An 18150-nucleotide genomic window follows, 5' to 3' on the forward strand; every position below is an offset into this window, starting at 1 on the left:
GTGTGTGTGTGTGTGTGTGTGTGTGTGTGTGTGTGTGTGTGTGTGTGTGTGTGTATGGTTTAGTATATTGAGCGTGGATGTGTGTGAAATCAAGTCAGTGTTATCTTTGTATGTGAGTTATAAACCCCTTACGGTGACTCCAGGGTATTAACATTTGAAATGTGCCTCTCTTGTTGCTCTCAGTTGTTTTTAGCAACAAAGGGAATCTCTTCTACTGAACAAATTCGTAAAATGTGTGATCTGTTTGCACTAGTATATATTTCAAAACCCATGCATATGTTCAAAACAGCATCTTAAATCCCTTATATGGTACAAGAAGATGTCTACAGTTGCTAGTCAAACACTTGGAACTGAAAACAATTTTTATTATCCATTTTGTTTGTGCATCTAAAGTGAACTCAACAGATTTTTCTTGGCAGATAGAATCTGCAGTACTTTTATGGTTAATGTCTTTATAAGTAACTATTTGAAAGAGTCATTTGCTGTCCCATAAAAAATGGTAAGAATTTTGAATTCAATGTGATTATAAAGTCTTAAAATGTCAGTGGTGGTGCACTGAAACAAGAGATGGGTGGTTCAAGAGACAGACATCAAAGGATGCCCAGTCCCAGCTGGCCTCACAGTGGGCTTTCTAGATGGTACTTACATTTTTATGTGTAGTGAAAAAATAAGCAGAGAATTATTGAGAATATCCATACACGCTTACCTCTGAGTGCCGTCTTCTATCTGACCTTCATTTTGTCTGTGTTCATCAGTCTCCATTTACATTTAGTTCTAAAGCCACACAGAATACTTAGAGCACGGTTTTCATTCTTGTGAGGAAAAATATAATTCCTACATTCAGAAAGTGAACTGTGCGCAAGGGGAGATTTTTTTTTTGATTGAAACAAAGCTTTATATCCAATATATTTGCATAAAGGTTTTCTCTCATTTCTAGCATAGGCATTTCCATGTAATGTTTTTTACATTTAGCATTTTAATGCATCAGTTTAAAGGGCCATATAGCACTTAACTGTCTCTGTGGACACTTTTAAACTTTGTTCCTCCCCCACACATTTTCATGGTGATCATAATTTAGTGTCTTCTCTTACCTTTTGCTTCTTGCAGCGAGCAGATGTGGGACTTTCTGCCCTGACCATCACGCCTGAGCGAGAGAGTGTCGTAGACTTCACCACACGCTACATGGATTATTCTGTAGGTGTTCTGCTTCGCAAGGCTGAACGCACCATGGACATGTTTGCCTGCCTGGCACCCTTTGACCTGTCACTGTGGGCGTGCATTGCTGGCACTGTCCTCCTCATCGGCATCTTGGTGTATTTACTCAACTGGCTCAACCCACCACGACTACCCATGGGATCTGTGTCCTCAACGACACTTTACAATTCCATGTGGTTTGTGTACGGCTCTTTTGTACAACAAGGTAAGGACAAAATGAGATGATGGGAATGGGAAACAGGCAAGAGAAAGAACCAGATGCTTTCACTGAGCTGGTCAAATAAAAATACAGGGATAAACAATATACAGGTACATAAATGAATTTGTATCATCATCACTGGCTTCATATAGCAAACGTAAATCAATGTTTCCACCTTTCCTCCAAAATGCAGTTGATAACATGGCATTTGGAATTTCAATTAGATCAATAGCCTTTCTTACGACAATGTAATTTGATATCTTTATGCTATTGATTTGACACAACATATAATGAGAAACAATAGTTTTCTTGTTCGGCCCAAAATTTTCCGTTTCCACAACTTAAGTTAACTTAACAGCCATTATCAGACAGAGGATACAGGGTGCTTGGTCTGTGATCACAATTCTATTTGAATACTAAGCCTTCAGAACTCTGTATTTCTGACTTGTGGGTAAGATAACACTTTGTAGGCTGGAAAACGGTTGCAAAATTCAGATACGTTTTTGTTCTTGAAAGGATTCTAGTAAGTTAGTGCTGAACAGAACAGAGTTTAGGCACTCAGGTTTTGTTTACTTTTCACATGGCTTACCATGTGGGCAATAATGATGTTTAATTAAAATTTGTCAGTGTGTTGCGCACTCTTGCTTTAATTAAATAAGTCAAAATCTATAATTCAGGGGCTCCCTGCAGTATTTGTTGTTTTTGCGGTTCATGATTCCTATTCCTCCTGGCAAACAGAACATGCACATGTTGTTCTTTAACAGTTAACTGTAGGGATACTAACTTTTACAGCATGCTGGTGTTTTATTTGCGGGATCCATCACAAAGACAGGAAGATAGTGAGAAGAGCAGGAATCATACATGAAAATGTGATTGCCAAAGCAATCTAATGACAAAAATTTGAATTCTGAGTTTCATAGCTATCCTCTGGGTGTCATAAGTATGGATTGACCTTTCCTTTTGAGCGCAATTGTAAAATAAGAACAAAAGAGGGGAGAGGTTTTATTCCACACGAATTGAATGGAGTGGGGTGACCTCATCCTGGTTATCAGCCACAAAGATTCTCCAAAATCCACCGGGCTATACTCAAACAATTGACACCTTTGGAAGGATTTAAGGTTCACCAGTGCAGAAATAAAGCCATGATGTGCAAAGGCAAGGGTGGTGTATATCATGAAAGAGAAAAGAAAATCTTCACATTACACTCATTGCTCGTAACTGTCATTGTCTATGTGTAGATGGTTTGCAGCATAATAAATAATTAACTTCTACCTTCTGATGTGCTCGCTGTCATGCTCCAGGACTCACAATTCTTAATTTTTGAAGCTTCATTAATTATGCTAATCATAGAGGGACAGATTTTTTCATGCTGTTTGTGAAACATTTCGAGCCATAAATAAGCAACTGATGAGCATTCCAGTGTTTGGTAAATAATCCTCCATCTTGTGCAGCAGCTAATGTTGGTAATGATGATGATGATACATGCTAATTGCTGTTTGATATTTGCAATCATTTCTCTTTTTAGCTGTAATTAACATTTTAGTCACGGTATCATTAGAGAGAGAAAAAATGTAGCCGCAAGAGGGCACAAGCCAGTGTCTCATTGTGCCGGTCCCAAGCCCGGATAAATATAGAGGGTTGTGTCAGGAAGGGCATCCGACGTAAAACTTTTGCCAAATCAAACATGCGAATCAAATCTATGAATTCCATACCAAATCAGTTGAGGCCTGGGTTAACAATGACTGCCATCGTAGCTGCACCACAGGGTGCCAGTGGAAATTGGTCTACTGTTGGTCGTAGAAGGGGAGGATGAAAGTGTGTTCATAGGAAGAGAAGAGGAACACCAACGGTATAGGACTGAGAATAGGAACGTTGAATGTTGGCACTATGACAGGAAAAGGTAGAAAGTTGGTTGACATGATGCAGAGGTGGAAGGTAGACATACTGTGTGTCGAGGAAACCAGGTGGAAAGGTAGCAAGGTTAGAAGTTTAGGAGCAGGGTTCAAGTTGTTCTATCATGGTGTAGATAGGAAGAGAAATGGAGTAGGGTTTATTTTGAAGGAGGAGTTTGTTAGGAATGTCCTAGAGGTAAAAAGAGTGTCAGATACAGTGATGAGTCTGAAGCTAGAAATCGAAGGTGTGATGTTCAATGTTGTTAGTGGGTATGCTCCATAGGAAGGATATGAGCTGGAGGAGGAGAAATTCTGGTTGGACTTTGATGAAGTGATGCAGATTATACCTAGAAGTGAGAGAGTTGTCATTGGTGCAGACTTCAATGGACATGTTGGTGCAGGAAACACAGTTGAAGACAAGGTGATGGGCAGGTTTGGTATCCAGGAGAAGAATGCAGAAGGACAGATAGATCTGCATCTTGTGTAGACGGTGTAATCTGAAGAAGATCAGTGACTGCAAAGTAGTGGTAAGCGAGAGTGAAGCCAAACACCATAGGATGGTGGTATGTATGATTACTCTGGTGGTGAAGAAGATGAAGAGGGCAAAGGCAGAGCAGAGGACAAAATGGTGGAAGCTGAAAAAGGAAGAGTGTTGCGTGACTTTGAGGAAGGAGTTAAGACAGGCTCTGGGTGGTCAGGAGGTGCTTCCATATGACTGGACAACTACAGCTAATGTGATCAAGGAGACAGGTAAGAGAGTGCTTGGTAGATAAAGACAGTTGGTGGTGGGATGAGGAGGTACAGGAGAACATCAGGTAATTTGGTTCTGGTTTTGCTAGCCACAAATATCTTACAAAATATTTTGGTATGAAAGAGTCTCTTTTTTATCTATATCATCATCAGACACGTAATAGGTTAAGGTCTATATCATGGTCCTGGACCATCAGCAGTTGTTTATCATTGTAACAAAACACACCACTTCTCGCTTCACTCCAGCAGCAAAAAGTAAGATTTCTGCCAGACAAACATATCTCAGTAACTGATTGGAAAACCCCCTGAGACAGAATTGTGTGGATTAGACAGGTCCAGCAGCAAGCACTCCACTCAGACACCACTCAGGACAAGGTGAGCATGACTCAGAGATATGACAGCCAACCTTTGAAACCTTGCAAATATGAAGATCAATATTCCGCTTGCTGCACCACAGATAACCTGGACAAAGCCCAGCTGGATGTAAGAACCATAGTAAAATGTGCCAAAACCCAGCCGGAGCCTGAAGGCCTGACTTGGAATAGGCTAGTACAATAGCTTTCACTATTGAGTGATAGACTTGTTTGTTAATGGTAATACAAACAACTTATTCCCTTTCCCAGTGGCAGATGTTCTATGTACAGCATATGCTGCACTCCACAATATCAGTCTAATCGGTAGAGACAAGTGAATGTATTACATTAAAAAATGCTCTGAGTAATCACATAAATCGTGTAGGAGAAAGACCTCAAACAGACAAATAACTAATTGAGCTTTTACCACAGTAACAGTCGGGAACTTTCTGATGCTTGTGCTGTAAACCACTATGATTATAGTGTCTGTTCTCTTCAGTGCATGTTGTCTTTGGATCAATAGTGAAAAATGTTTTGGCATTACAAATACAACCAGAAACTATTGATTACCAGCAAACAATTCCAATTAGTTCATGTGCCTGAAACCCTACAGGAATTTTCTGATCAAAACATCCCCTGTCACTGCTTTTCTGAATTATATTTTGCATGAATGATAGTTACATCTGCTATTTGTAATGGTCAACACCATAATCCTTGGTCCAATGTGGCCAGGATCAGACCAGACAGAAATGACTAAGTGCTGGAAAATTATACTGCTGTGTGGCCAGTCTTATCAACAAGAGCTGGGAAGTTGTCAGTCCCAACATCCTTAGACATAGACCATACGTGACCTGTTTCTGTACTCTCCAGTATTTGTTCGAGGCACCTGCTGTTTTTTGTCATTAATTAGGATCCAGGAATTACCTTCACTTGAATCCATGGAATCTCTGCATATGTGGTACATTTCATCTGGAACTACAGATTTTCCTCCTGTGACACGCACACTTTACCCCCTTTGTGCTATGAAAGTAATTAAGTTACTGTAATGAGAGAATATTTTGGTGAATTGAAGTCTGTAGGCCCTGGCTTGCTCATTCTCATCTGTGAGCTTTACATCACCATCCTCTGGCACTAGTTACTAGTCTGGGTTTGGACACACATGAGAGCACTGATCCACTCTAGACAGCTGAATTGGGCAATTTCACTATATGGAGAGGTGTGGTGTGGCATTGAACAATCCAATATTTGTGTGGAGTTTCTTTTCTTCAGAAGAAACCAAAAACAGACCACTAAGCCTACAAATCACTCAGAGGGAGGGATGGTAATGAGGAACTTCCTGGGTCAGATTAGAAGGCACAGCAGTGTCTGCTCCTGTCAGAGGGAAGTTTAGCTTGTTATCCTAGATACAGGTGGAGTGAGGTCTGAGTTCTGAAGAGAGAAGAGTTGACTGAATAGCAAATAATGTACAATGGTGTAGATTTACCAGCACAGTATATCATTGTCCGACACTAAAATTAGGAGGTTTGAGGAAAATTTATAAATGTAAATTTTCGTTAAAACTCTGATTGAAACATTTGAAATCATTTGAAAAGGTATCAACGCAGAAAAGGTTGAAAGTCAGTGTCAAAAGTACATCAATGAACACCAATGCAAATACACCAGTCATCTGTCTTGTTATCTCACAACACCTGTATAATTTTCCAGACCTCGGTGCTTCACCCAGACATAGTACCCTCTGGGAGAAATGATTGAGATGCAAAGACTCACACAGCAGCAGCAGGGAGCTGGAAATGAGTGATGAGTGTATATTCAAACATGACACTGGACCTTTGCTTTTGGCGAAGTCACTTTGAGAAGAGGAGAGGGTGAAAAAAGAGTGCGAGAGGAACAAAGGAACTACTGAATCCTCACAACCCCCTTTTCATTGTCTTCCTCCTCTCAACCTTTTCTGCTTTTCTACTTCAAATTTTCTTCCTTTCATCTGCTGTTTTATGTCTTCTTGTCCTTTCTCCTCTTCATGTTTTCTGCCTTCCACCATTTCTTTCCCCTTCTTTTTTTTTCTCTTTACCCTCATTCTGGGAGTGGGACTTGTAGTAAAAATTTCTGTAGTGCATAAATAATGCCAAATTGGTTGTAAGGCAATGATTAAGTGGTTGAGCAGAAGAAAATGCAATTTAGGTTTGATGGTAAACACACAGTTAAACACTGTTCCTGCTCATCCTTTACAAATCTAATATGCAACTGAGACGCAAGGCTAAGAAGACCATATCCGCATTGCTACTGAACCAAATGTGATTTGGTTTGGCAGCACTGAACCCAGACAGTGAAAAAAGCAGGGATAGGGCTATTATAATTCGCAGGCAATTACACAAACAGTAAATAAGGTAGAAACTGAGGATTTGATTTAGAGAAGAGATTTATTTTTCAGCTTCCTTTGGTTAACTCCATGGCCCTGGCTGAAGTGGAAAGATCACTCCAATTTTTTTTCTGAACCAGGAGAGAGTTGAGCCCGGGATGAGTCATTACCAGATCACATTATAATGAGCGCCAGACAGACAGGAAGTATGTGAAGCTTAGTCCATGCCCTGAAGGTATAGGCATGGGCACTACTTTTCAGTTCAGGCACCAGGTTTTGTACTTGAAATGAGCTCCCATGGGCAGTTTGCCGGGGGAAAACAAGGTGAGGATGACTTTTATTAAGATAGACAACAAGACAACCTACATTAGCTTGGAAGAGTTGTGGGATGTGTTGAGAGAAGAAAAGTATCATAACTCAAATGGACATTTGAACAAAGCTAAGCAGAAGTACTGATTAGCAAGTGCCTATTTAATTTGGTGTTTCCAGTAATTGTGAATCAGCAGGACAGAAAAATAATATGCTTGAAAGCAAAATAGCTTTAAAGCTTTTATTAGACAGAAACATTCATGCCTGTTGTATAATGAAAGTGTTATTCAGCATCAAAGTTGATAATGCTGTTCAAATTACAGCCTGTGAAGTGGATTAAAAATGTATTTTCCACGGATATTGAGGCTAGAATGACACTAAAGGCAAACTCAAGTGACCATTTATGAGTTTGAGTCATCTGTAGCATTTTACTGAATACCCCAAGTAAATGTGGAAAAAAGAAAATAATTTGTGATACGTTTCATTAAAAGCAAACCTCAAAGTGCTGCAAGAAAAAAACATAATTCTTGGGAGAAGAAAGACAAATGAAACACCGAGAATCCATGAAATAGTTGCAATTGATGTGAAAATATAATTCTAGCAGTCAGAAGAAAATAGTCTTGCTGTGGTTTCTTGGCCAAGTACCCTCATGTTCTTTTGGTAGAGGTAAGATCGGGCCTAAAAAATCCAGCCCTACCCGAACTGAGCCCGACGGTATTAAAGCCCGACCCAAACCGAGCCCGACAGTATTAAAGCCCAACCCGGCCCAACCCAAACCGAGCCCGAAGGTATTAAAGCCCGACCTGACCGGAATGTAATTATTGACATTTTGAGCCCGACCCGGCCTGAATTTCGGGCTTGGATTCGGGCTTAAGATCTTACCTCTAATTTCAGTGCGTATACGATTGGAAAGGTAAAGTGACAAGAGAAAATACAGTTGACGCACGGAGGGAACTGCGCAGGTACTGTAGATGGATGTTTCTCATACAGCGCCTTCAATGTTTTACCTAAATTATTTATTTTGTAAGGGTATTCCTTAGTTTAATACCCATAGATCATTTGAGATACATAATATATAAATATATATTTATTTAAAAAGTTTGGGCCGGGTCGGGCTTGGATCTTAAGATCTTAAGCCCAACCCGACTCCAAAAAAAATCCAGCCCGACCTGACCCGAGCCCGACGGTATTGAAGCCCGACCCGACCCGACGCAAAAGTAATTGTTGACTTTTTGAGCCCGACCCGACCCGAATTTCGTGTCGGGTCAGGCCCGAACTCGGGTTTGGGCGTAAGATCTTACCTCTAGCTCTTGGGTAGTAGCACCACCACCACAGCAAGGGATCATGGCAACAAATAATTTTCAGAAACTTCTGCAATTGTGGTATTTTTATTACTTGCACTCCAATGTAGAAGGTGGTTGAAGTAGCTACAATTACTGTATCAAATGGACTGTGACCTGTGTTGTAATAGAAATGCATAAATAGGCAACAGAAGCTAGCTTTCATCTGCAACCTCTGCAGGTTTCTGGGAGGTACTGTTGGGCACTTCAGACATCCTGAGGAGAGGAAAATGAGAACGGACAGAAAGAATGTCAGAATGTGTGTGTTGCCCTGTTCTTTCATTTCATTTCCTGTTTCGATACTTCGCTGTCTCCTTCCATCTGTCTCACCATCTCTCCTGTTATTCTTTGCCCTGGCCTGACGGCTCAACATAGCCAGTGATATTTGAGATGAAGTTGAACAGTCAAAAGCAAAACTCTGGTGTTGTAATGAATATTGGTCTTTCACAAATCTTTCCCAGTCTCTTTGTCTCACATTCTGGCATTCTGCACTAATTAATGTCCTCACCAGTAGGGGAGGGAAAAGACACTGCAGAGAAGCAGGCTGTGCTTTTGTGGATGTGTATGCATATGAGTCTGTTATCTGAGCGTGTAGTCACACTGTCAGCATGAGGGCAGCTGTCTCTCAATTAGAGCTTTGTAACTTTGTGGGAAGTACATACACAGGCACACATACACTACACATTGTGAATTACTTTCACTGTATGAAAACAAAGTTACACAAACACCCAGTCAGAGCCATTAAGCCATAATCAACACTTTCTTCTCTCCATCTGCTACTCCAAGTATCTCTTTCCCTTTCTCTTTATTTTTCTCTCTGCATTCCCTTGCTTCCTCTGTGCCCCACTGTGCACAGTCTTCCAGGAACGCTACATTGAAAGTAGTGAATGGTTCTCGGTTCTCACCATATTCCAACTCTTACTATTTACTGCTAGGTTTTTTTCAGTGTGAGTTGCATTTAACACTCCCTGGTCTCTCTCTTTTTATCTCTCTCTCTCTCTCTCTCTCTTGCTCCTTATTGTCTATGAGTCTTTCCCCATCACTATCTGTTTCTGCTTTGTCATACTGCTGAGATTACAGCATTATCACCATTGTCCTGCTCTCTGCTCTTGCTCCATCTCTTTTTCTGTTTGTGACTCCCTCTGATCCATTATCCCTCTCAAATGACTCTGTTGTGCTCCTGTGGAGTGTCTCCAACTTTGGGACAACAGTTTTTCCTTCTATCTATCTCTCTATCCCCATTTTTCCTTCTGACCCGCACAAAATCTCTTTTCAGTCACAGAGATGAGGTGCTGTGAAAAAACAGCATTCTTCAACAGTTCTATTAAATCTTTTTCTTGCTTTTTCCTCTACTTTGTGCACTCTTGTTTCTGTCACAGTTGTTTCCTCTCCTTTCCCTATTTTCTATTTGCCCTCCCTCTATCCACTATTTTCCTACTTCTCACTTATGATGAGGTCCAGCTGTTACTTGCTCAACCACATCCTGCTCATCTCCTGCCCCACATTCTCCTCTGTGTGTCCACTTGCCAAACTCCATCCCTCCATTGATGGAAGGAAGTAATTACAATAAGCACACTGTTGTGACTGAGAAAGTTTGTATTGTACAACTTATTTCAGCTATTTGTGCCAGAAATATGTAAAGAGGCCAACTTTTGTATTATATGAAGTAGGTGTGACTTAGTACATTGTACTCTACTATTGAAACTTTTACTAGATGTATACTTTTTGTCCTCTTCATGTCAACTGCAGAAAGCTAAATGTTTTTGCCTTCGTTTGAGATCACCTGCACCAGATTAGGTGATTAAAACCATGGAAACACTGTGTTTTGCTTACAGTTTTCTTGAGACACCTAATGTGTCATGATCATTAAATAAATGTAGTTACCACATGTGTTTTATGGTCTTAATGAAATGTGATTGTGTGTTAATATTTGTGTTGCTTAATCTAACTGTTAAAAATAATGGTTCACTCTTCAGCTTTGGTTAAGAAATTGAGGTGATGTGAAAAGAAACTGACGTACTAGACATTTTGAAATGTCATTGCGGAGTTTCTCAGAACTCATCTCACTGGTCATAGATTATGTTAATCTTCAAGACCCAATTGTCAATCATCATATTCATATTCTGAACTGATGTGTCAGTTACGATCAAATGTTGACAGGATCGTTCTACAATCATGTCTGTTCCTTCTACCTCCATTAAGGGGCAGCAGCAACAAGTTAATAACATCACGCAGACATGTTATCTAAGTTGATGTGTTTCCCAAAAAATACATACAGTATATATTCTGCTTACGTACTAACAAATTGTGTAGTAATCAATTCCTTACCTAATAAATGCATCCTTTTCTTCATAAACTAGTCATTACATCTGGTGTTTGCTCCCAGTGCATTTGTTACTGTGATTAAATCCATCTATATACAAGAAGATAAGTTTAAATTATCCACTTTTATTAAACAATGGTGATAACTTCAAGTTAGTAACCCTTTGATTCTGTAATTTTTGATAGAATGGTGACATTTAACTGATTAAAATATGATCATAAATCTGAGAAGACCTAAATATTTGCAACTTAAAAGATGTTGACATAGTCACAGTATGTAACAAAGCATTTTTCAAAACATGCAGAGTTGCGTGTGCTATTGAAAAATAGAAATGTTAGTCTTGTCTGTGTTTTGATGGTCATCATAAAGCAGCAGACTTGGCCTTCATCTTTAATTACCCTGCTTCTTTCACACTGGTAGATACCATAGATACACCCACACATTAAATTATCTGTTCTATAACAACCAGCATGCCAGCATTACCCATACCAGCGTGTAATGTATGTACTGACTCTCACATGCTGTTAACCCCCCGTTAATTTGTACCCATGCTGGCTCAATTGCGTAAGTGAAACATCTCCTGCTCTCCGACAGCAAATGTCATGATCAAGCAGCAACCTCAAACAGAGACTCAGTGAGATAAAGCAACAAACATTAGAATTCAAATAATGCTTATCATTGCAAACTTCATATTGAGACTTATTGAAGATTTGTACCTTCTACAATATATCCGTCAAAGTAGCCCGAAAGCACACTAAAAAGGCTATTTTTTTCCTTGGTTGTTGATGGGTTTTTTTGGGGTTTTTCACCAGAGAGTCGCCAAAGCTGCTGTAGCTAACAGGGACAGTAATGAGGCGAGTGACTTAATTGTATTGCAAACATTTATTTTAGCCTCTCTGTTGTTCACCAGCTCAGATGAAGTGACTGCATGAATTACATCTATTTCCTGGTGATATGTTGTAAAGGTCAGGCTTTCAGCTGAATGCAAGTGGAATAAATTCTGTTTTAATTTGCATTTTCATGGACACTGGACAACTGTTAACTTTTTCTCTGAATAATTTCTTCATTTAATTATTGGTTAGAGGCACCTGATTGGTAAATTTAGGCATCTATGGCTCAAAAAGAAAAGAAAAACTCAGTATGATGGATAAAACACCTAGTAATTCATGTTTTAGTTCATTAAGACAACAAGCATGATGAAGCATTTGATTAACACTTCTGATTCCTCTCAGTAACCCTCCGTGAATCCAGACAGTTGGGAGATTAAGTGATCATTTATGTTAACAAGGGAATCTCCCATCTACATCACCAATCAAAACTCCAAAAGAGCTCAGCCAGATGGAAGATGAAAGAGAAATGGAGGGAAAGAAGATCAGTGAGTAGAGATCAAGCAATGGGAGAGCAGGGTGCGACACACCATGTTAGACAATCTTGTTCATGCTCAGTCAGTCATTATTGTGACTGCTGAGGCAGAACTGTGATAATAGAAAAGGTTGGAAACAACGATTCAGGTTTACACAACAGACAAACTAATATTTTCACTGGTGTGGAAAAAAAAGGTTGAGGTAGGAAAGAAAGTTGAATTAGATAACTGCAAACAAAAATTATGTGAAACAAGAATCCATAATAATACCTGCTGTACTTCACATTATCAGTCTTGTAGGGTATTGACTGGTCATGCTGGAAGTTTAAATGCATAACAGAATTCAAACACATATTAGAAAAATATACCTTTGCCTTCTAATTGACAAGTTTGATTATAAAAAAATATGTTTAGGTATTGGAAACATTGGTTTTGCTGCAACATGCAGCATCAGTATTCATCAGTGTCCTCACCTTGAGTGAGATTTAGCAAGCACGAGTACAGCTGCTTTCAATAGTGCAACTATATTACATCCATTACCTGCCTGAGGCCTATGACGCAACAGAAATTAGATATGTGAACATGTCTCTATTTCACATTTCTGTCAGTTTAATTGGTTTGTCTTAGTCTTTCTACAGTGGAGAAGTGAATATGGCTCCTTCAAAATGATCAATAGTGGGATATTTTACTTTTGTAAGAAATATATTCACATTTGTTTTTCTCCTTTTTACTGCTAATGCAGCTAATCTCCTAGACAGATTCATGTCAACTGAATGTAATCTATTACATTTGGAGAAAATAATGCAATTAATTATATCAACTAAATTATCTTTACTGTTAACATTAACAGTAACATAACTTTTCATTCTTGCGAAAAAAGGTACTACATTTTATGAAGTATAATAATAATTAAGTCATTATGTCTGTCTGTACTGTACATTGGTCTTATTACTGCAATGACGCAAGATAATAAATGCCTCATACTTAAATTTCGGGACTAACTAGAGCAAATTTAAAATTAAAGGGGAAAAGGTTGTTCATAATGAATCGATAGACTGTTGAAATCAATGAATTCAGCTATGAAATGGTAGCTGGCTAATGTGTAGTTACATCTGTGACTTTCTTTGTCTGACAACTTCCAACACCACATATTGAACACTGTATATGCACATTCACCAGCTAAAAGCTACAGGTATCAAGAAACATTTTTTGTCAATTATAGCCCATACACTATGAGTATGCAGCTGCTCAGTTTGTTTACAAATTTGGCTTGATCTGAACTGAGTTTGAAAGTTCCCAGTTAGAATCAGGGCTTTTAACCGGTTCATGGAACAAAAACAAAAACCGGAAACTTTTGGTATTTTGGCAGGAACGAAAACGAAACCGAAAACTTTATCTTTTTTTAATGTTCCGGAACAGTATCGGAACAGAAAATAATTGTAAACCGGTTAATACCGTTTTTTTTCCGTTCTTGAAAAAAATATTTGACCTCATGATTCACTTCCTGCCATTCACTCGATGCGGGATTAGAGCAGAGAGAAGTAGCGGCTATCAGCAGCAGTTAAGAGAAGACAGTCACCCAGTCAACATTTAATCATAACAGGTAAATACTGCAGTATGTCAATCTTAAAAATGTATTATTTAGACATTAACTCATTGGCTGCAGTCATTTGCAGTGTGTCCCCTACTGCCAGCGCTGTGTAGTAATATTGAGCTATGGGAGAAGAACAATGAAGATATGTTGTTCAGACATGACATGGTAGAAATTATTCTTGTCTTCTTTCATGTAGTGTCTAAGTATAATGCATAAGCCTTAACCACGGTGATATGACTTGCATAAAGCAGAGGTGTAGTGCTGTGGTACTGTTTACTGTAGGTTAGGGACACATCTATAATTACAGTCTATAGTATATAAACTAATTGCTATAATTGCCAATTTAAAAGTCCTTAAGTTACTGTATTACGCACCATTCGGTGCATTGTTTAAAGAGGCGCAGTCTGAATTACGTTTAAACACGGCGCACTTTATTGTTCGGTGCATGCTTGCTAAGGGAAGCAAAAAGGTGACTGTGGTTGAGCTGTGTTGTACTACGCATGTAAATTTAAAAAAAATACACCGACATCTTTTTTTAAACATGTTTTTATAAATCCTTCGAAGTCCTCATTGAATAGCTCGGCAGTTTCACTATCACTGACCGTCTGGTTTCCGGGTGTCTGTCCGGTAATGATGCCGGCTTTTGCGAAACATCGGACAAAAGTCAAGGTAGATCCGTTAGTCCAGGATCCACAATCCACGCACATATTGTGGGAGTGTAACTCGCTCGGCACTGCCTCCAGTCCTGGTAAACGTGTGTTCACCGTCTCTCATCCATCGCTCCAGACGTACGCAGCATAACTTTAAAGTCTCTGTTTACACCACTGTCCAGCGGTTGGAGCTCTTTCCTTAATCCTTCCGGGATGATGGCAAGATCTGAATTCAGCCTCTTGACGTGTTTTTTTACAGAAGCGGTGGTGTGGGCGTGCATGGAGTGACAGATCAAGAAAGATAGCGAAGCGTGAAAAAAGCCACCCGATCTCTACGTGGACCAGAACAACCGGAACTGATAGCCTGGAGTTTACATTTTGCGTCGTAAGCGTGTCTCTTCTCTGGCACAATTGCCGGGGGTCTTTAGCCAAACAAATGTGGTTAACAGCATACCTGCGGTACAGTACCGGCATATACTGTATACCGGTACCTACCAGAGGTGTGCCGGACGTAGCCTCGAGTCATGTTCTCTAATTGGTCCATCGCTGCCGGCATACGTAGTGACGTAATACGTACTATGTCGGCGGACAACAGTCGATCTGGTGGAGCACTGACTAAAGTCACACAAAAACATTTTTACAGATTTTCGAACTCAGTGTACACATAAGACGCTTAATGTTAAAAGGCGCAGTGTTGATTTTTGAGAAATTTTAAGGCTTTTAAGCGCGTCTTATGGTGCGCAAAATACAGCACCTACATATTTATATTTGCAAGGAACGTTATTAACCGGTTCAGGAACTTTATTTTTTTGTTCTAACCGGTTCAGGAACGTCAATTTATGGGTGGAACGCAAAACCGGAAACGTTATAATTCTGTTTCTGTTCGGAACGAACCAATTGGCAAAAAATTCTGGTTCAAAGCCCTGGTTAGAATTGAGGATGAGGTTGAGGTGTGTGTGTGTGTGTGTGTGTGTGTGTGTGTGTGCGCGTGCGTGCGTGCGTGCGTGCGTGTGTGCGTGCGTACGTGCATGTGTCTGTACACAAATTGCCTTCATTGAAAATTGCTGAGGTAGCCATCTGTCAAAAGTTGCCATCAAAGAGTCCTCCATGGTCTTATTGGTCTCATAGAAGAAGACACAGCTTGCATTCATCTGACTTTGATGAGACTGCTGTGTCTGCCAGCTAATTTCACTCGCTTGTGGTGGAATACTCTTGGTTTTTGTGTGATTTGGTGAGACAAAGGGAGATTACCGAGACTTGGACTTTTTCTGACTGGCTTGATATTGTGTTTGTGTCTGGTGCAATAAATGTAAGCTGTGTTTTTATAACTTTAAAGGCAGAACAGGTTATTTTTAACATTGTAGAAGTTTAAAGATTATTCTATTTAAAGTTGTTGATTTGTTTGATTGTTTTTTTATACTCTGTTGACATGACTACTCAAAATATTACTGTCAGACTTTTGGGATGATGACTTTTGATGATGATTTCTTTTACAGATTTTACAAATTGTTGTGTGTAACTTTGTAGATTTGTCTGATGCTTGGACAAAAATTATGCAATGTCATCTCTGTATGATACAACACATCACAGTATGACCTGAGTCCAAGTAATAGCCCAAGTCTGGTGATCTGGAATTAATCAATAGGGCTTTAGACTTCTTGAACATATGCCTTACAAACTGGTTGTAAAAACAAGGCCAACTCAATGCTTCCTGTTCTTAATGTGACCTATTTTCTCATAAATTATGAGATATTAGTAAATACAGTAGTTTTATTGATTGCTTCTTGATAGTTTAGAGACAGAAATTCTATACATCTAGAAAACTGTTATATACACATGAATACAAACACATTCACACACAACCTTGATTTCCCTTTGGCTGTTTAACTCCTCAACTTTACACATATTGTATTGATCCAGGTATAAAAGGGAAGCAATGAAACACAGCCTGTAAATAACCTCAGAGAAGTTCTGCTGACTCTGTTATTTTCATGTTCCTTTCAACTGGGAAAAGGGAGCAAAATGCTGATGATGCTTGAAGAAAAGAAGAAAGATGAGAAGAAATGAGTTTCTTTAATAATTTCAATCTCAAACAACTTCTGCATTTGTTATGTACAACCCCCCCAATCCCCCCGCCATCTCAGACACGCCTGCACATGCACACAGTCAGGAGTTTATCACTAGTCTCCACACTTGCCCCATTGCACACTGATACTGTCCTGGCTGCTCTAAACTCTTTCACTCAGAAGCATCCTGTTAAGATAAATGCTTACAAATGATGATGCAGCCAGTTGGCCAGAGTTTGTGTGAAGGACAGACACACAACCAAAAAAGTTTGTGTCATTGTGGTTATGTTAAGGATATAACGGCAAATGACCTAAAGTCAGGGTTATTTAAGAGTGGGAAATCAGATCGCCTCCAAGGTCACTAGTAGGTGCAATAGGGTCCATGTTTATTGACATATAACAGGTACGTTTTGGATCATTATTTCTATGTTTTCCATTTCAACTGGTGTTTATACACCCAGACAATAACACAAAAGCATTTTAAATCATTCATATAATATATAATGTCACTCAGCCAATCAAATCTATGCATTCTTTGGTTGAATCAATGGATAGGAAGAAGATGAGAGGAGCAATAAATGCCACAATGTCATATAAAATACCCTGTCAATGATTAAGTGGTTATAAGTAGCTCACCTGCTGAAAAACTGTTAGCACCCCTGTTCTAAGTAGTTCAAGGCTCTCTGTCATTTTTAATTGGCATTTTAATTGGTGTTTCTCACTTCCAGCCATTCACACATTTATATAAAGATGCTCTATATCTGTGCTCTATTTTGATTGAATGCAGTCAGTTTGTGCCTCAAATCCTGGAAATGTTTGTGTTTCTCTATATTGTGGCCAGAGATTTTTGTAAATGTGGTTGTTTGGGTGCAACACACACACAAACACACACACACACACACACACACACACACACACACACACACACACACACACACACACACACACACACACACACACACACACACACACACACACACACACACACACACACACACACACACACACACACACACTACATATAAAGTATAATATGTAGAAGTCAGCAATGAGAGACTTTTCCTATTTTACGCACTCCCAGATATTCTGATATCTACATGGTGAGCATGTTCCAAAGCTCAGCTATGTAGGAAAAAATTGCATTTCAATCTTTTAATTTGCTGTTTTTTGTGAAATTGAGCCAGCTTCCGCAAGCTAACCATAGCCAGTGCAAAATCCATTTCAATGTAACCCCTTAGGGGTAATTTTGGACAATTTTAATATATTTTTTCCCAGTTTAACTCAGATTGAAACCCATATTCCTATTATGCACATTGAACTAATGTGGATTCTTAACTTAAGCCAAATTCAGAAGTGTCAGCCCTGCAGAGATAGAGATATAGACATTTTACACTCAAAACCAAGAACCAAATTTTTTCTCCGGTCTCTTAGGTTGAATGTTGAAATCCTCAAAATGCAAGAGGCTGAATTTCATCAGAAAAAATGTTTGTGAAATTTTCCAATGCTTCTTAATCACAGCGTATGTAATTTATGCCTCTAAGGGTTACTCAATCAAAAGAGTCAGATGTTGTGTTGTTTGATGTGGTGTTCAGGTGGTGTGGGATCAAGGGTGGTCTTTCTTGTCTAACAGCCACCATTGAAATGAAAATCCAGCTGACATCACTCAACCTGTAACTACAGTGATAGGTGACGAACTGCTGTGCGCTGTTATTTTGCACCTTGTTTAGTTATTTAAAGCGA

The 18150-nt window shown here is 39.3% G+C and overlaps 1 protein-coding gene across 3 annotated transcripts in view; it reads left to right on the top strand.

Moving 5' to 3' along the window:
* Positions 1 to 18150, top strand: part of grid2 (glutamate receptor, ionotropic, delta 2) — a 578212-nt gene that overhangs the window by 464424 nt on the left and 95638 nt on the right. For all 3 annotated transcript variants that reach the window (XM_068310762.1, XM_068310763.1, XM_068310764.1), the window contains exon 11: positions 1108 to 1420. In XM_068310762.1, coding sequence (XP_068166863.1) covers positions 1108 to 1420 — 313 coding nt within the window. The remainder of the gene's footprint in view (positions 1 to 1107; positions 1421 to 18150) is intronic.

The sequence above is a fragment of the Antennarius striatus genome, chromosome 3 (genome assembly GCF_040054535.1).
Source record: "Antennarius striatus isolate MH-2024 chromosome 3, ASM4005453v1, whole genome shotgun sequence".
Lineage (NCBI taxonomy): Eukaryota > Metazoa > Chordata > Actinopteri > Lophiiformes > Antennariidae > Antennarius > Antennarius striatus.